At 33.2% G+C, this 14657-nt stretch overlaps 3 protein-coding genes across 3 annotated transcripts; 1 reads left to right on the top strand and 2 right to left on the bottom strand.

Annotated features, from left to right (window-relative positions):
• The first annotated feature begins 2077 nt into the window (after positions 1 to 2077).
• LOC114757568 (protein NDR1-like) lies at positions 2078 to 3430 on the top strand. The gene is made up of 2 exons (XM_028946641.1): positions 2078 to 2494; positions 3344 to 3430. The coding sequence occupies exons 1-2, from the start codon at positions 2078 to 2080 to the stop codon at positions 3428 to 3430; spliced, it is 504 nt and encodes a 167-aa protein (XP_028802474.1).
• A 133-nt stretch (positions 3431 to 3563) lies between these two features.
• LOC114757567 (UPF0481 protein At3g47200-like) lies at positions 3564 to 4869 on the bottom strand. Its single transcript, XM_028946640.1, has 2 exons — positions 4205 to 4869; positions 3564 to 4092 (listed from the first exon to the last, which is right to left on the bottom strand). The coding sequence occupies exons 1-2, from the start codon at positions 4867 to 4869 to the stop codon at positions 3564 to 3566; spliced, it is 1194 nt and encodes a 397-aa protein (XP_028802473.1).
• A 6993-nt stretch (positions 4870 to 11862) lies between these two features.
• On the bottom strand, positions 11863 to 14403 carry LOC114757566 (UPF0481 protein At3g47200-like). The gene is made up of 2 exons (XM_028946639.1): positions 13887 to 14403; positions 11863 to 12234 (listed from the first exon to the last, which is right to left on the bottom strand). Exons 1-2 carry the CDS (start codon positions 14401 to 14403, stop codon positions 11912 to 11914), a joined length of 840 nt encoding a protein of 279 aa, XP_028802472.1. The 3' UTR covers positions 11863 to 11911.
• Between the last annotated feature and the right edge of the window lie 254 nt (positions 14404 to 14657).

The following is a 14657-nucleotide window of genomic DNA, read 5'->3' as shown; positions in this document are numbered from 1 at the left end:
TGGATTTACCAGATGACATCTAACTGGATCTTACGATGATAACATAATAATGATACGAAAGGGGATAGGTTCTCAAAATATGAACAACTCCATCAAACAAGTTGCTAGAGATAAAAAAAGAAGCTAAACAGTTGTGTTTTTGAGACATATTCTTTTTCTTCTTCACTGTATTATTCATATAATATCCAACTAAATATTATCTGATGCATTCATATTATCACTTTAATGTTATTTACAACATTTTAACAGATTTTAACATCATTATATCTTCGAGGACATCATTATATCTTCGAGGACTAATGTTATAAGTTGGATTCTAATTCAGGGACTAGAATTATAAATTTAAAATTGAAGGAACCAAAATCAAAATAAACCCAAATTTTAGGACCAAAAGTTACATTAACTTTTTTACATAAACTTCACCTTTAATGTAACGATCTAAAATCATATTTAATATCCAAATTAAAATATGGATCTCAATCAATAGTTTAAAACTAGAGGGTACCTTCACGTATTTCTATGGTGGTCATATATTTAAATCCAATCTAAACCTACCTACCCCGTTATATTTTACGACCCGTCACTGGAAACGAAGGACTTAATGCATGATGTGATTAAATTATTTGATACTCAAACCTATTATATTTAAAAATTTTAATTTCTCAATGAATATTGGAATTCGTTAGAGGCATACGGCTAGATAAATTTCAATGTTGTATTACACGATAACATATGCATTTCTTTTTTTTTTTTTGCCAACATAACATATGCATTTCAAACAAACTGAGTGAGACATTAGATATGTTGTCTTTTCTTAAAGTTAGGGCTCGTAGAAAGGGCCAGCTTGCAATGGCTGTGTGGGCTGAAATAGCTTGCACATTGTTAATCAGCTTATAGTTATTTTAAACCAGCCATTGATGTCACTAGCTCTAGTTTTTCCTATCAAGCTGTCATTTTTGTCGGAAGTTGTCACACTGCACTTTGGTTAGAGATATCCACTTATACTCACAGTAGTTTGTTTGATTAAAAGTCAGATCTATGATTCCAATTTGAGGTTCATATCCTTTGGCACACCAGCTTCACTACTTGACTATAATTCATAGAAGAAGCAGCCAACGTTTAATATTGATATGTTTAATTTATTTTATTTGCTTTTTTGGAAAAAATCAAGTGACAATATGTATATAGCCTAACGACAAAATGCCAAATGCTAGAGAAAAACTGGAGATAACACGTGAGCATGTTGTTCCTGGGCAGGTACATATTATATATATATATATATATATATATATTTATAAGTCTACAATAGAAAGAGATTTTATTAAACTAAAAGGTCTACGGTACAAAACGAAAATCTAGATAAAAACAGACAAAATGAAAGAAACAACAACATAAACACTGACAAAACAAAATTAAATAAACTGTCCGTTATCACGAATCTCTAGTGTATCAGCATTTTCTAAGAAACTTCTTCAGACCCAATTTTCTGAACGTTGCCATCAACATTGACCATTTAAAAACCGCTATCATTCAATAAAATAAAAAATAATGGTGATGGTCTGTGCATCTCCATAATTTTTTAATTAATCAAATCCGAACCACAAGTAAAAGTAGCCTAACCGAACACTCAATTGTAGAAAGCAATCAATAATGTAAATATGATCTAATTATAAACTAATCACAGCTTTCATTCCCTCGTTAACAATACTCGCCACTTTCCTTTACATTCATTGCGTAGTTGTACAATAATTACACTGCCTCTCGCCACTCACTTAGCTTCTTGCTTGAAGTACCATTCAAGCTGCCGGTCAGAAAATGGCGATGATGAGAGGCGGGACAGCGCGAACGGCTGCTGGATCTCGTGGAGGAGATTTGTGTAAATGTTGTTTCGGCTCGTTAATCAGTCTGGGTTTCTTTGCCTTGTTCCTATGGTTAGGTCTGCGACCCAATGAACCCAAATGCTCTATCGCAGCCCTCATCGCTCCTGAACTGAACAAAACCTCAAATGCAACTACCAACTCCGCCATAATCTTCATGGTCGAGTTCGATAACGGAAACAAGGAATCTGGGATTCGATATGACAACGTCAACTTCACCGTCGGGTGTTTTTCTTGATCGGAATATCACCAGCCCGATTGGGAGCTCCATCATTGCCGGGTTCTATCAGGGGCGCAAGAAGAACGCGAAGAAGTGGAGCTCCGTTGAAACACATTCCGGGGCACTTAACGGGACGGCGAAGGTGGACGGGAAAACATACTTCCGGGTGAATTTTACGACGTCGGTGAAGTACAAAATCATGTTCTTTTACACCGCGCGACACAGATTATGGGGAGGAGCTAATGTCGCCGTTAATGATGCCGGCTTGAAAGATGAGAAAGATGATATCAGACTTGGACACTCTCTTCAAGTGATCGAGTCCGGCGCAACCCCGCTCACTACGGATGCTATTATATGCTTCTGGTTTTGGGTCTTGTTACCCGTTTTGTACTTCCAGGTTTGTCTCTCTAAGCATTGGTGTTTTTTGTTTTTCTTCTTTTTTTATTTTTTTTTGGTATGAACATTTCGAGCTAATTATCATGCGTGCTAGGACATCTCACATAAGGTTGTATTTGGATTCTGAGTCAGCATCTTAAGATGCTCTTTTAAAGCGTAATTCTTTTTTTTTTTTCAAGGTTTTAAATAAGACTTTTAAAGCGTAATTCTTGTTTGAACCTCTTCAAACTAATGGGCCAAGTTCAGAATAGTCCAGGTTTACTTTGTTTTTTTGTTTTTTAATTAATAATCTAAAATAAAGATGAACATATGGAAGGACAGGGATATTGAGAATAATTGTAACCATAACGATATGCATTCCAATCCATAATTTTTTAAACAAAAAATTGAGAATTAATCAAAGTAATCCTAAACATGAAGATAGGGGACCAGAAGAAATGGGAATACAAACTAAAAAGATGCAAGAAATATTGAAGCAATAAAAATCTGAAAAATTAGGGAAAAAATTGAAAACCACAAAAATAAAAAGAAAATGGAGGAATTTGCCAATTGCCCAATTTCATACTCAACATCATACCTATATCTATTAATTTTGTTCTACACACCTCAAAACCGTAGGAAACACTGTATCATATCGAACAAATAAAGCAAGCGAAAATACGGTATCTCATGAGCACAATTATCAGGTTGTTACAGAAATAACAAAATTCTAATGCTTAAACACTAACCAAACAAACTCAAAGCCCACTAAGGAACTCAGTAATCAAAAGATTCAAACACAAGAAAAAAAAAATAAATAACAACATAGAGGGAATAAAACAGTAAGTTTTTATCGTAATGTTTACTGCAGAAATTGAAAGAATATGAACTCTATAACCTAAATTTAGAAGATTTTTTTGGAAACACAGAAGTTCACACTCGTCATAACTTTGTTTAATGAAAACAACAAATGAACAAAGATCACAACAGTCATGGACATCATCAAGAAACCAACTTATGGGTGTAGACGGTGAACACACCTTTCAAGCACAGAACAATCTCTCTCTCTCCCCTCTCTCAACTTCATCTAGTCAAATTTGGAGGAAAGCCAATATGGTTTGAATAAGGTTGAGAAGTATGACCACAATAGCAGCAGCAGAAGCCATAGCATGCCAAGGCGTCTTGCAATAATCACGTTTCAAATGTGCGCACCTCTTGTTCCAAGCACATTTGCAGTAGCGATTCAACCGTTGGCAAATCTCATGGTAATGGGTACTTATTATGTGCTCCCCCATGATATTTTCACGGAGACCATTAAATAAATTAGCAACATCATTGGCATTGCCTAGAAAGTTGTGAATGATTTTCTTATAAGTGATTAGATCCACATCTTGATGCTCATTGATTAGGCAAGCCAATATAAAAGCATACTCCGTAATGTAAGATTTGAACGGATAATGGCATTGCTCTAAAGCTATCATATTACGAAAGAAAATCTCAGTTCTGTCTTCCGAGAAAATCTCTGGGATCTCAAAACAAGGCCTTGAAAAGTTCAATTCAAGTAAGCTCTTGCCTTTTTTTGCCTTCAACTTTACTCCTGCTGCTTGCAACTCGGTGGCACTGTATAAAAGAAGATCACGTGGATCCTCTATGAATTGTGATTCCCCAATATGATCAATGTTTTTGTTCCTGATAAGAAAAACGACCTAAGTAGATCTGTGAAGTGCTTTACCTTACCAAAGTCAGTTCCACGTGGAACTTCTTTGACCAAAAGAAGGCAAATGTGATCTCGCGAAATAAAGGGATCATATTGTTGCTATTTCTTTCTGATGGGGCAGAGGGAAAAACTGCCTTGTATAGCCCTTCAATAATAAAGAACGGAAGTTGATTCTCAAGTAAAATCAAATGCTTAGTAGCAGCTTCCAGCCACCAATGCTCCAACAACGCTCGTGCTTTTCTTTTATCATCTTGGCGAGCCTTCTTATCTCTGATGACATTCTCAATCATGAAGAGTTCAATGATGAAAGCAGCATCCGCTAATATCAACGTCACAAATTCCGTCACGTCCAGATTGATCTCATCAGAGTAAGACGCCCGAACCAGTGACTCCCAGCGCATGACAAACCTGACTAAATCTTTGCCTGTCTCAGATTGGTCCACGAACCTTTTGAAGAACATTCGTTTGTTCTTCTCCATGCCTCTTAGCTTCTCGTTGCCGTAATGAAAGGGACCAATGGAAACAACCTTTGGGGTATAATAATAAGCATCTTCATTATTTGGGTCACGCATGGTAAGGGGCACCCTGTAGATACAACATTTTCGTGATGATGATAGGATCTCATCTTCATTAGTATCTTGTATCATTGCTTTAACATCATTTATCACCTTAGCTTCCATCATCTGGCAGGTTCGATTTAGAAAGCAATCAGCTAGAAATTACATGGGCAATATATATATATATATGCTTAAAATAGTAATTAAACGAAATAACTAAGGAAAGAAAGAAAGAAATGGGATCGTACAGGATGTATGAATACTGCTGATTGTTCCAACGTTTCTTGAGAAATCTCAGAGACCATCATGTCTATCTTTATGTTGGCCATCTTCCACAGAGCTTTGTGTGCTCTTCCTGCAGGATGCTGTACACGTGATAATTTGGGGTAAATGTTATATATTTAGGCCAATTAAAACTAATTATTAGTCAAATGCTATTATATCGACTATGATAGGGATAAGAAACTCTATGAGATGAAGCACTTAAGATTACTAGCAGTATTTCAAGTTAGAAGGAAGGGTGTCAAAGTCATGAGTTTATGCAAACTTGTAATAATTTACTTTTGTCAATAAATAGTCATTGAAAGCACATAATTAAATGATTAGAATACAAAAAAAATGACAATTGTTTAAATATATTTCAATTTTAAATTATTCAATTTTTTTAAAATAAAAAGCAATTGTATTATAAATTAAAATATAAAATATTCGAAACATAAGTTCAATATAGGAGTCTCATGGAGAGAAACTACTTAAAGATAAAGAATATAACGAAAAAGTATTAAGTCATTGAAATCAAATCCATCAATATTCATAATTTATCATACTCAGCATAAATATTTATGAAATTCAAAACTTGTTTTAATATTAGTTTCTCTTTTATGGTTTCTTTTTTTTCTTTAGGCTTTCTACATATTTTGTAAATCAAGTTCTATTCAATACATGTTTAATTGGCTTAACTCAATGAAAATGATAAACTCATAAAGTGGTTAACTTGTGAGTTTAATTCAATTTATGGCTAGTATGAGTTAGGGTGTGAATTAACACAATTTTGTAAGCTATAAATATAAAAATGATAAATTTTGGGAGTCAACTCGTAAGTTTGATAATAATGGTTAGAAACAAAGAACTAGAGAATAAATAGGGTTTTTTACCATGGAAAAGTAATTAAACAAATTACTAATGAAGGATATGCCTACTTGAAATTTAAAAGTTAAGCTGTAATAAATTTCTTTTTAAGGACTGATTTTTAATTTCATAAAAGTTGAACTTAAAAATGGTTGAAAGGCTAATAATTTACGAATTAATTAATCTTGCATTTGAAATCTGACAAGCTATAACCAAAGTTAAAGGAAAGTGAACAAAATAAGGAAAATAATTCGCTACTGAATGAGAATACCTTGTGATCTTCCAAGCGAATGGGAGGAGTTTTGATGGGAGATTATGCAACGACTGTGTTTCTGATGTTCAATTGTTGAGGTTCCACTATATATAGTCTTTACTTTTGATATGTCCCTCTATAAACTGCAAGTGCTCTTCCTTTTTTTTTTTTTAGAAAATAAATATTTTTATTACGTTGCAAGGAAGGAATATTCTGAACAAAGATATTTGAAATATTTTCGTGCGTACTTTGAAAAGCCATTTTTGGTTTATGGTTCATGATTAATTTTTTGATTTCGTTTATTTGGACGGGTTTTATGTATTTTTTTTCATTTCATATTTTACAATTTTTTATGTTATTATATTATATTGTATTTTTCTAATCTTTCATACTCCTTTTTGTAGGAAATATTTAACCAAATCATATGGATAAAAAAATTAGTTAAAACGGGTTAAAGACTATACATATATAAAAATTATAAGTTTAAGGAAATTACTAAAATAAAAAGAATGGTGTTCTGATAAATGAGATAATAAATCTATATACTAAGTATTAAAATGAGTAATTAATGGGGATAAAATAGGAAACTAACGAAAAAAATTGAGATATCTGAAAAACGTTTTTTTTATAAATAGGGATAAGATAGAAATTGTAGTTTTTCTTTTTTATAAAAAGCGATTAATTGTAGTATTTTATATTGGTTGTAATAATGTTTTCTTCAACAAATTGTGGAATATGCGGTACAACGGTGATTTCTATTCTTTGCTTCTCCTCTTGATGATATAATTACGTACGATGCAAGGAAAAGTAATTCTCTTGAGAAAGATTTATGAGGATATTTAGAAAAGTAAAAATCGATAGCACAACAAGCTAAACTTTGAGGGTATTTTGGTTTAGTGTATAAATTTCTTGAATGAGTGAAATAATCAGGTAAATTATACTTGAAGTTTGATTCCGTGATAGATCGGTTGTACTATCTTAATTTAATTTTGTACTTCTCTTTGTTTATCTTTACACATGTAAAAACGGAATCTGATAAAACATTAATTTTAACTTACAAAGTATTTATTGTTTTCGTTTATATATGACTAGAATTTGTGATTTCTTAAATAATGGCCCTATAAAATTCTAATTGTATTATCTCTGAATTAAATAATTTATTACTTATAGTATTATACAAAAGATAAAAACATTAAGAATAAATAAAAACAGTCTTATACACTAATTTCACCAATTATTTCTAACTCTTTTTCCTACTACACTTATTGTTTACTATATAGTGAGAGGATTTAACAACAATAACAAGTCTTATTTTATAGGTGGGCTTGGTTATTATAGATTGCACGATACTATTATATATGCTTTATTATGTTCTATCAGCAACAAAATAGTAGCTAATTAAATTGTTAACCAAAGGACTTGATATTATTTGATCCGTACGTCCTTTTAACCGACTCTGTCAGTGACTTTTTTGTTTTTTTGGGTACGTGTCCAAAGCACGTGAAACAATTTTCTAACGTATTCTCTTGAATAAGCTCTAGGATTCAAACCTGATTAAAAGAAAGCGCATTCATGCTACGTTTAGTTTAGCAATTACGTGTAACACGACCATCAGGTGCTTATAAAAAAATTATTAGAAACCAGGAAAGAGAGGTACAAATTTTTTAAAAAGTTTGTAATCAACTTGTGATGGGGAAACTATAGTTTAATTGCCTAAAGTGGACTCAAGGTAGAAACACAAGAAAGCAAAGTTTAAAGACTTAAAGTGCATATCGTCCTAGCAGAAACCTGTTGCGGCTTATTGGTCAAACAATCTAAACTCAATATCCTTTTCTTTTTGGCCTATGCAGAATTAGATTCTATTAAGCTTGAATATATGAGCAGATCATCAAAGTATATCAAAGCAATTCCTTGGCAAGGCTCTTTAGTTTGCTCAAGTAATTAATTTGACTACTGATAGAGATATTGCCTTTACAAAAGCTCTCAAAGAATCAATGAAAACATCAAGCTCCAGCCTATGAAGGATGTAATAAACCTGAAGTAACATACACAAAATGGAACAAAAAGTTAAGCTCAGTGTGGTGACCTTCTTCAAGATGAAAATGGAAATTGCATCACAGGTTCCACCATAAAGCTTGGTTACATGCCTCTCACAACTGCGGAGTTTTTAAAGGCTGCTTATGGAAATTTTGAAAGGTTTAAAGATTTGCTAGAACAAAGGACACATAAAAATCACGTTTCTCGGTAACTCTATTAAGGAATTAAAACTTATCAATTGCGAACACTTCTAGTATATCACCCACTAATCAACTTGATGAAAGAAGTTTGGGACATACAATGCGTGATTGATTGGATCACCCTATCACCAAACAGATATCTAGGGAAATCTATGGTTGTCCTACTTGACTTATGCTCACAGATATCTTCTGAATGATAAAGTTGTAGCACCCCTATTGTAGGGTGTGCACAACCAGCAAAACAAGCTCAGCTCTCTTAAATTAACGGTCTCGCTTAAAACACATAATTTTAGAATAAATGAGCTTTCAGGCTTGAGTCCATCAAGGATGGACCTATTTAAACCTCCATACTTTGTTTTTTTAACTTCTCTATAGAAAATAAATATCCGCAGAATTTTGTCTCGTATGAATGTAAAAGTGATTTTATTTTTAAGATTGCTTCTCTTTTTTTTTTTTTGATACATAAGATTGCTTCTCTGATGGATCTAATGTCCCACTTGTATCCATACCTGAGAGACCCAATCCATATGAATTATGATTCTGTTGTGGGCTTCCCCTAGAGGTTGGGCCCATTAGCTTAGTTGAGTGGCCTACGTGCACTTTGGTTCCATTGTCCCTCCATTTCATCTCCGTATGTTGCCACAAGGTTCCAACATCTATCTCACGCTCATAAAATTAGCTAAAATTAAGAAAGTTAGCTTATTTAATTAGTGACATTGCATTTGTAAAAAATTTGAATAATTTTTCAGAACTACAAAATTTTGAATATTTAACATTATTGCCCACCTTATTGTTCTTCTAAGAGGAAGACATTAAGATTACCCACCTTAAGTAACACGCTTATTATCATCCATTCTACTAGCATAGTACTAGCACCCATGTCATTCTGAAAAAATACATAATATCTTAAGTCCAATCCTACAACTTTTACATGCTTATTTGGATTGGTCTATCATCACAACTACGGATATAATTGATTAATATGACTTTAATCAAACATATGTTACAATAACACAATAGCAGCATTAATGTCAATAATGAAACATTTCAAAATCTTGACCGAGTAGATCTGATAAAAAACATGTTGTAATATCTTAACTTAATTTTGGACTTCTCTTTGTTTATCTTTGCACATGTAAAAACGGAATCTGATAAAACATTAATTTTAACTTGTCAAGTATTTATTGTTTTCGTTTATATATGACTAGAATTTGAGATTTCTTAAATAATGGCCCTATCAAATTCTAGTTCTATTATCTCTGAATTAAATAATTTATTACTTATAGTATTATACAAAAGATAAAAACATTAAGAATAAATAAAAACAGTCTTATACACTAATTTCACTAATTATTTAACTCTTTTTCCTACTACACTTTTGTTTACCATATAGTGAGAGGATTTAACAACAATAACAAGTCTTAATTTACAAGTAGGCTTGGTTATTATAGATTGCACGGCGCTATTATCCTCTATCAGCAATGAAAGCAGTAGCTAAATTGTTAACCAAAAGATTTGATATTGTCTGATCCATTCCCTCAACCAGCTCCATCAGTGACTTTTTTCTTGTATATGTCCAAACCACGTTAAACAATTTTCTAATATATTCTCTTGAATAAGCTCTAGGATTCAAACCTGATTAAAAGAAAGAGCATTCATACTACGTTTAGTTCAGCAATTACATGTCACACGACCATCAAGTGTTTATACAAAAATTATTAAAAAAAAAAAAACAGAAAAGAGAGGTACAGAATTTTTAAAAAGGTTGTAATTAACTTGTGATGGGGAAATTATAGTTTAATTGCCTAACGTGGACTCAAGGTAGAAACACAAGAAAGTAAAGTTTAAGCATAAGAAGAATGAAAAAGCATTATTAAGCAGCAAATTAAACTAAAGGTCTAATAAAAAAGAAACAGACTTGAAGTGCATATCGTCCTAGCGGAAACCTATTGCAGCTTATTGGTCAAACAATCTAAACTCAATATCCTTTTCTTTTTTGCCTATGCAGAATTAGGTTCTATATATGAAGCTTAAATATATTAGCAGATCATCAAAGTGTATCAAAGCAATTCCTTGGCAAAGGCTCTTTAATTTGTTCAGGTAATTAATTTGGCTATTGATAGAGATATTGCCTTTACAAAAGCTCTCAAAGAATCAATAAAAACATCGAGCTCCAGCCTATGAAGGACGTCCTAAACATGAAGTAACGCACACAAAATGGAAAAAAAAGTTAATTGTGGGGACCTTCGTCAAGATGAAGACGGAAATTGCATCACAGGTTCCACGAAAAAACTTGGTTACATGCCTCTCACAACTGCGGAGGTTTTAAAGGTTGGTTATGGGAATTTTAAAAGGTTTAAAGATTTAATTTGCTAGAACCAAGGACACATAAGAATTACGTTTTCCAGTAACTCTATTGAAGAATTAAAACTGTCAATTGCCAACATTCCTAGTATATCACCCACTAATCAACTTGATGAAACAAGTTTGGGACATTCAATGCGTGATTGATTCGATCACCAAACGTCGGGAAGTCGATGGTTGTGCCAACTGACTTATCCTCTGAATGATGAAGCCGCGGCACTCCAATTATTGTGGGGTGTGCAGAGCCGGCAAAACAGGCTCGGTCCTCTTAAATTAAGGGTTGGGCTTAAGAAAACAAGATTTTAGAATAAGTGGGCTTTTAGTAGGCTTGAGTCTGTAAAGTGTCAACCCGTTTAAACTTGCACCTTTTTTTTTTTCTTGATGTAAAAGACAAATATGCAGAGAGTTTTGTCTCATTCAATGTAAAAAAAAAAAAGTGGTATTATTTTTGGGGCTGGTTCCTTGACAGATCTAATGTCCCACTTGTATTGGATTCATTTTTCTTGATTATCCATACCTGAGAGACCTTAGTTAAGTGGCTACGTGCACTTTGGTTCCACAGTCCCCCAACCCTATAGGGTTCTTCCAATGTCTTATCTCACACTCATAAAATTAGTCAAAATTAAGAAAGTTAGATGATTTAATTAGTGACATTGAATTTGTCAACAATTTGAATAATTTTTTCAGAACTATCTTCAAAATTTTGAATTTTTGACATTATTACCCACATTATTGTTGTTCTAAGAGGAAGACATTAACATTACCCACCTTAATTAACACGCTTATCATCATCCATCTTACTAGTAGTACCCGCACCCATATTATTTTTTTTAAAAAAAAACAAAATTTCTTAAGTCCAATCCTACAACTTTTATATGCTTATTTAGATTGACCTGTCATCAGAAAGCCAAATATAAATGTTACAATAACACAATAACAACATTAATCTAAATAATGAAACATTTCAAATTAAGTATACAATAAACTTTAAATCCACTTGCTCAATACAACTTGTAGGGCTGAAAAGAAGGTTTGAGCAATGGTGAGAACAAGTAGGATGGTTCTGACAATAGAGGACACAGTAAGCCAAGGAGTGTTGCAATAATCACGTCTTAGAGTTGGCTTCATCTTGTGCCAACGATCTTCACAATACCCACTCAACCTTTGGCACATATCAAGGTATTCACAATTGAAATTCAATTGAGTGACATTCCCAAAGTCCATTAAATAATAAAGCAACTTTATTGGAATGACCTAAATGGTTGTTGATGATTTTGTTGCGAATGAGAAGATCTGCATCTTTATATGTGTCTATTAGACGATCTAATATAATAGCATAGTTAGTAATGTAAGACTTATAAGGATAATGACATTGTTCTAATGCTATCATATTATGAAACAAGAGCTCAGTTTCATCATCCACCGAAGTTTGGGGAATTTTAAGAACTTGTCTTGAAAATTTCAAGGCCAATAAGCATTTGCTCTTGTTAGCCTTCAACTTTATGCCTGCCTTTTCCAATGCATTTGCATTTCATGAAAGAATACAGCTTCTAACCTCCTCTGAGAATGAATGTCATTGAGAAATTTTTCTTTGTTAGTAAAACAATCTAAGAAGATCTGTAAAATGGTTTATCTTAATATCAGGGTTAGATTCTAATTTTTGTATATTAGAATACCGAAAATATTCATACGTAAGCCTAAGAAATGAAGCAGGGAGGCTACTACTGTTAACCTCTAGATCTTCATGTCATTTCGACACATTTTTCTTAAGCTTTTGATACTTTTTGGTGCATTAGTGTTTACTTTCATACTCAAGGAAAGGAAAATGTGCATGATGTTTTTGGTTTGCACATTATTGCCTAAGTGTGCATATTTTGGTTTTAATCTTTGCTATTTAGGAGCTTATAGAGTTATTCTTTTGCAAGGTATATTTTGATCCAAAAGTTATATGTCAAGCCACTTTGGAAGTGTTTCAAAGAGTTTGAGGATCTAGGTTGTGTCATGAAGGCATTACGACAACAAAGAAGAATCATTAGAAGCCACAATATTGGTAGAGATCCTTGTTTGATGTAGAAGAGTTTAATTTTCCAGAAGCAAAGTGAGCGGTAGCGCACTCTGACTTGGTTGCAGCCCAACTGAAACAGAGGCAAAGTTGGCCGCAGCGCAGAAAATTTAGGCTGCGGCGCACTTGCTGATAGCAAAACGCACAGCTCAACTAAGCCCGAAAATTTTAGGTTTTAAGATCACATTTTCGACCTTGGATGGTATTCTGGACTCTTTGGGCATTCTTGGGAGCTTTGTGTGCTAGGGTTTGGGTGTTTGAAGAGTTGGAAGCAAGGGATTGAGCTTTGGAAGAGATTTAGAGCTTCTTCTTCTTGGTTTTTCTATTTCTCCTCCATTCCCTCTCTTGTAATCTGTTATGGTTATGAATTTCTTTTATATTTATAGCTTGTGGCTGACTATGAGTAGCTAAATACTTTGTTCTAGGATTATTTTGAACCCTTGTATGGATTAACTCTTGATTACTCCTCTCTTTTTGGGATTAATGATATATATATTTATTTTACTCTTTTCTTAATGCTTCTAAATGCTTGATCACCATTTAGTAGATTTGTTCATTTGATTGATACTTGAGAATGTTAGGTTAAGTGTAGAACTTGGGTATGCAAGAATTTAAAGTTTGCTTATTGAATGGATAGTTTTGTTGGTAAGATAGAGATATACTTACCAACCTTGCATAGTCACTTTAGGATTGAAGCTTAAAAATTGGGTTTCATTAATTGTAACAAGAGATTGAGAAATTAATGAAATTAAATACTTGTGCTTGACTTGAGAAAGCTTTTAAAGTACTTTTTGAATCTTAGACTAACACATTTTTTCATTAAGAACATTTATGAGAGGAGGTAATTCAAAGGTTATGAAGTACAAGGGGGATGAATAATCCTGGGTCCTTTTATCCCTTGAAGTTTAATAATCAATCACTTTTATTACTTTCTAGTTTTAAAAGTTGCGTTTAAAATTCACTTTTCCCATCAAATGAATTGGTTGGCTCAACTTAATTAAATTCACGTAGCCTTTTGTTTGGTCTTGATTTTTGCACAAATCTCAGTGGGAACGATCTTTTCTTATCATTTTATTACTTGTCACGACCCATGTACTTGCGGGGCAAACAACTACGACGGTTAGAGGGAAAGATTTATTGAACAACTCTTCAATAACAAAGAATGGAAGTTGATTCTGAAATAAAAGCAAATCATGAAGTATAGAACCCAGTAACCATTTCAGTGACAATTTAGCATCGTTGTGCAACTCATCCATCTCATAGGACATAATGAAGAGTTCAATGATAAAGCCGGCATCCATTAATGTCAGTTTCACAAGTTCTTGCTCAGTAAAGTTTATGCTTTCTGAATATGAAGCACGGACTTTTGGCTCTAAATGTTTAGCAAGATGAACCAAATCATCCAAGCTTGAGATAGCTCTTTGACTAAATCCTTTGAACAATATTTGTTTATGCCTTTCCATGCCTTGCAACCTTTCATTACCATATTGAAAGGGGCCAATCAAAACAACTTTTGGCGTATAAGACTCTGGTTTAAGATGACGAAGCCTAATAGGCACCCAGTAAATACAACAGCTTGGTAACAAATGACCATCGCCGCAATCTTGAATCATTTCTCTGATTTCTATAGTCACCTCATCTTCTGCCTATCATGTTTTATTTAGAATGCAACCAGAATTTAGACAAGCAGTCTATATGTATGTGTGTACCTGCCTAAAGAGTTCCCTATTCAGGGAAAAAAAGAGAACAAAGAAAAACACTGCTACAAAAATGAGCTTTTTTGGACGCCATTAAAACTTGATTGAATAAAAAAGCTTGGTATAAATTGAGGTGGAAGATGGTGGAGTAGTCAAGTGACTGTTACTAA

The sequence above is a fragment of the Neltuma alba genome, unplaced genomic scaffold, assembly GCF_004799145.2.
Source record: "Neltuma alba isolate B1F8T4 unplaced genomic scaffold, ASM479914v2 tig00010610_pilon, whole genome shotgun sequence".
In the NCBI taxonomy this organism is placed as follows: Eukaryota; Viridiplantae; Streptophyta; class Magnoliopsida; order Fabales; family Fabaceae; genus Neltuma; species Neltuma alba.
This window is presented reverse-complemented; position numbering and strand designations above follow the sequence as displayed.

Bases quoted from the DNA above. Each gene is read 5' to 3' on its own strand.
- LOC114757568 (XM_028946641.1), top strand. From the start codon at position 2,078: ATGACAACGTCAACTTCACCGTCGGGTGTTTTTCTTGATCGGAATATC. The intron at 2,495-3,343 runs GTTTGTCTCTCT...TGTTTACTGCAG, and splicing joins TACCCGTTTTGTACTTCCAG to AAATTGAAAGAATATGAACT.
- LOC114757566 (XM_028946639.1), bottom strand. From the start codon at position 14,403: ATGATTCAAGATTGCGGCGATGGTCATTTGTTACCAAGCTGTTGTATT. The intron at 12,235-13,886 runs GTACATGGGTCG...TGGAAAAGGCAG, and splicing joins CGTAGTTGTTTGCCCCGCAA to GCATAAAGTTGAAGGCTAAC.
- LOC114757567 (XM_028946640.1), bottom strand. From the start codon at position 4,869: ATGGAAGCTAAGGTGATAAATGATGTTAAAGCAATGATACAAGATACT. The intron at 4,093-4,204 runs GTAAAGCACTTC...TCTTTTATACAG, and splicing joins GTGGAACTGACTTTGGTAAG to TGCCACCGAGTTGCAAGCAG.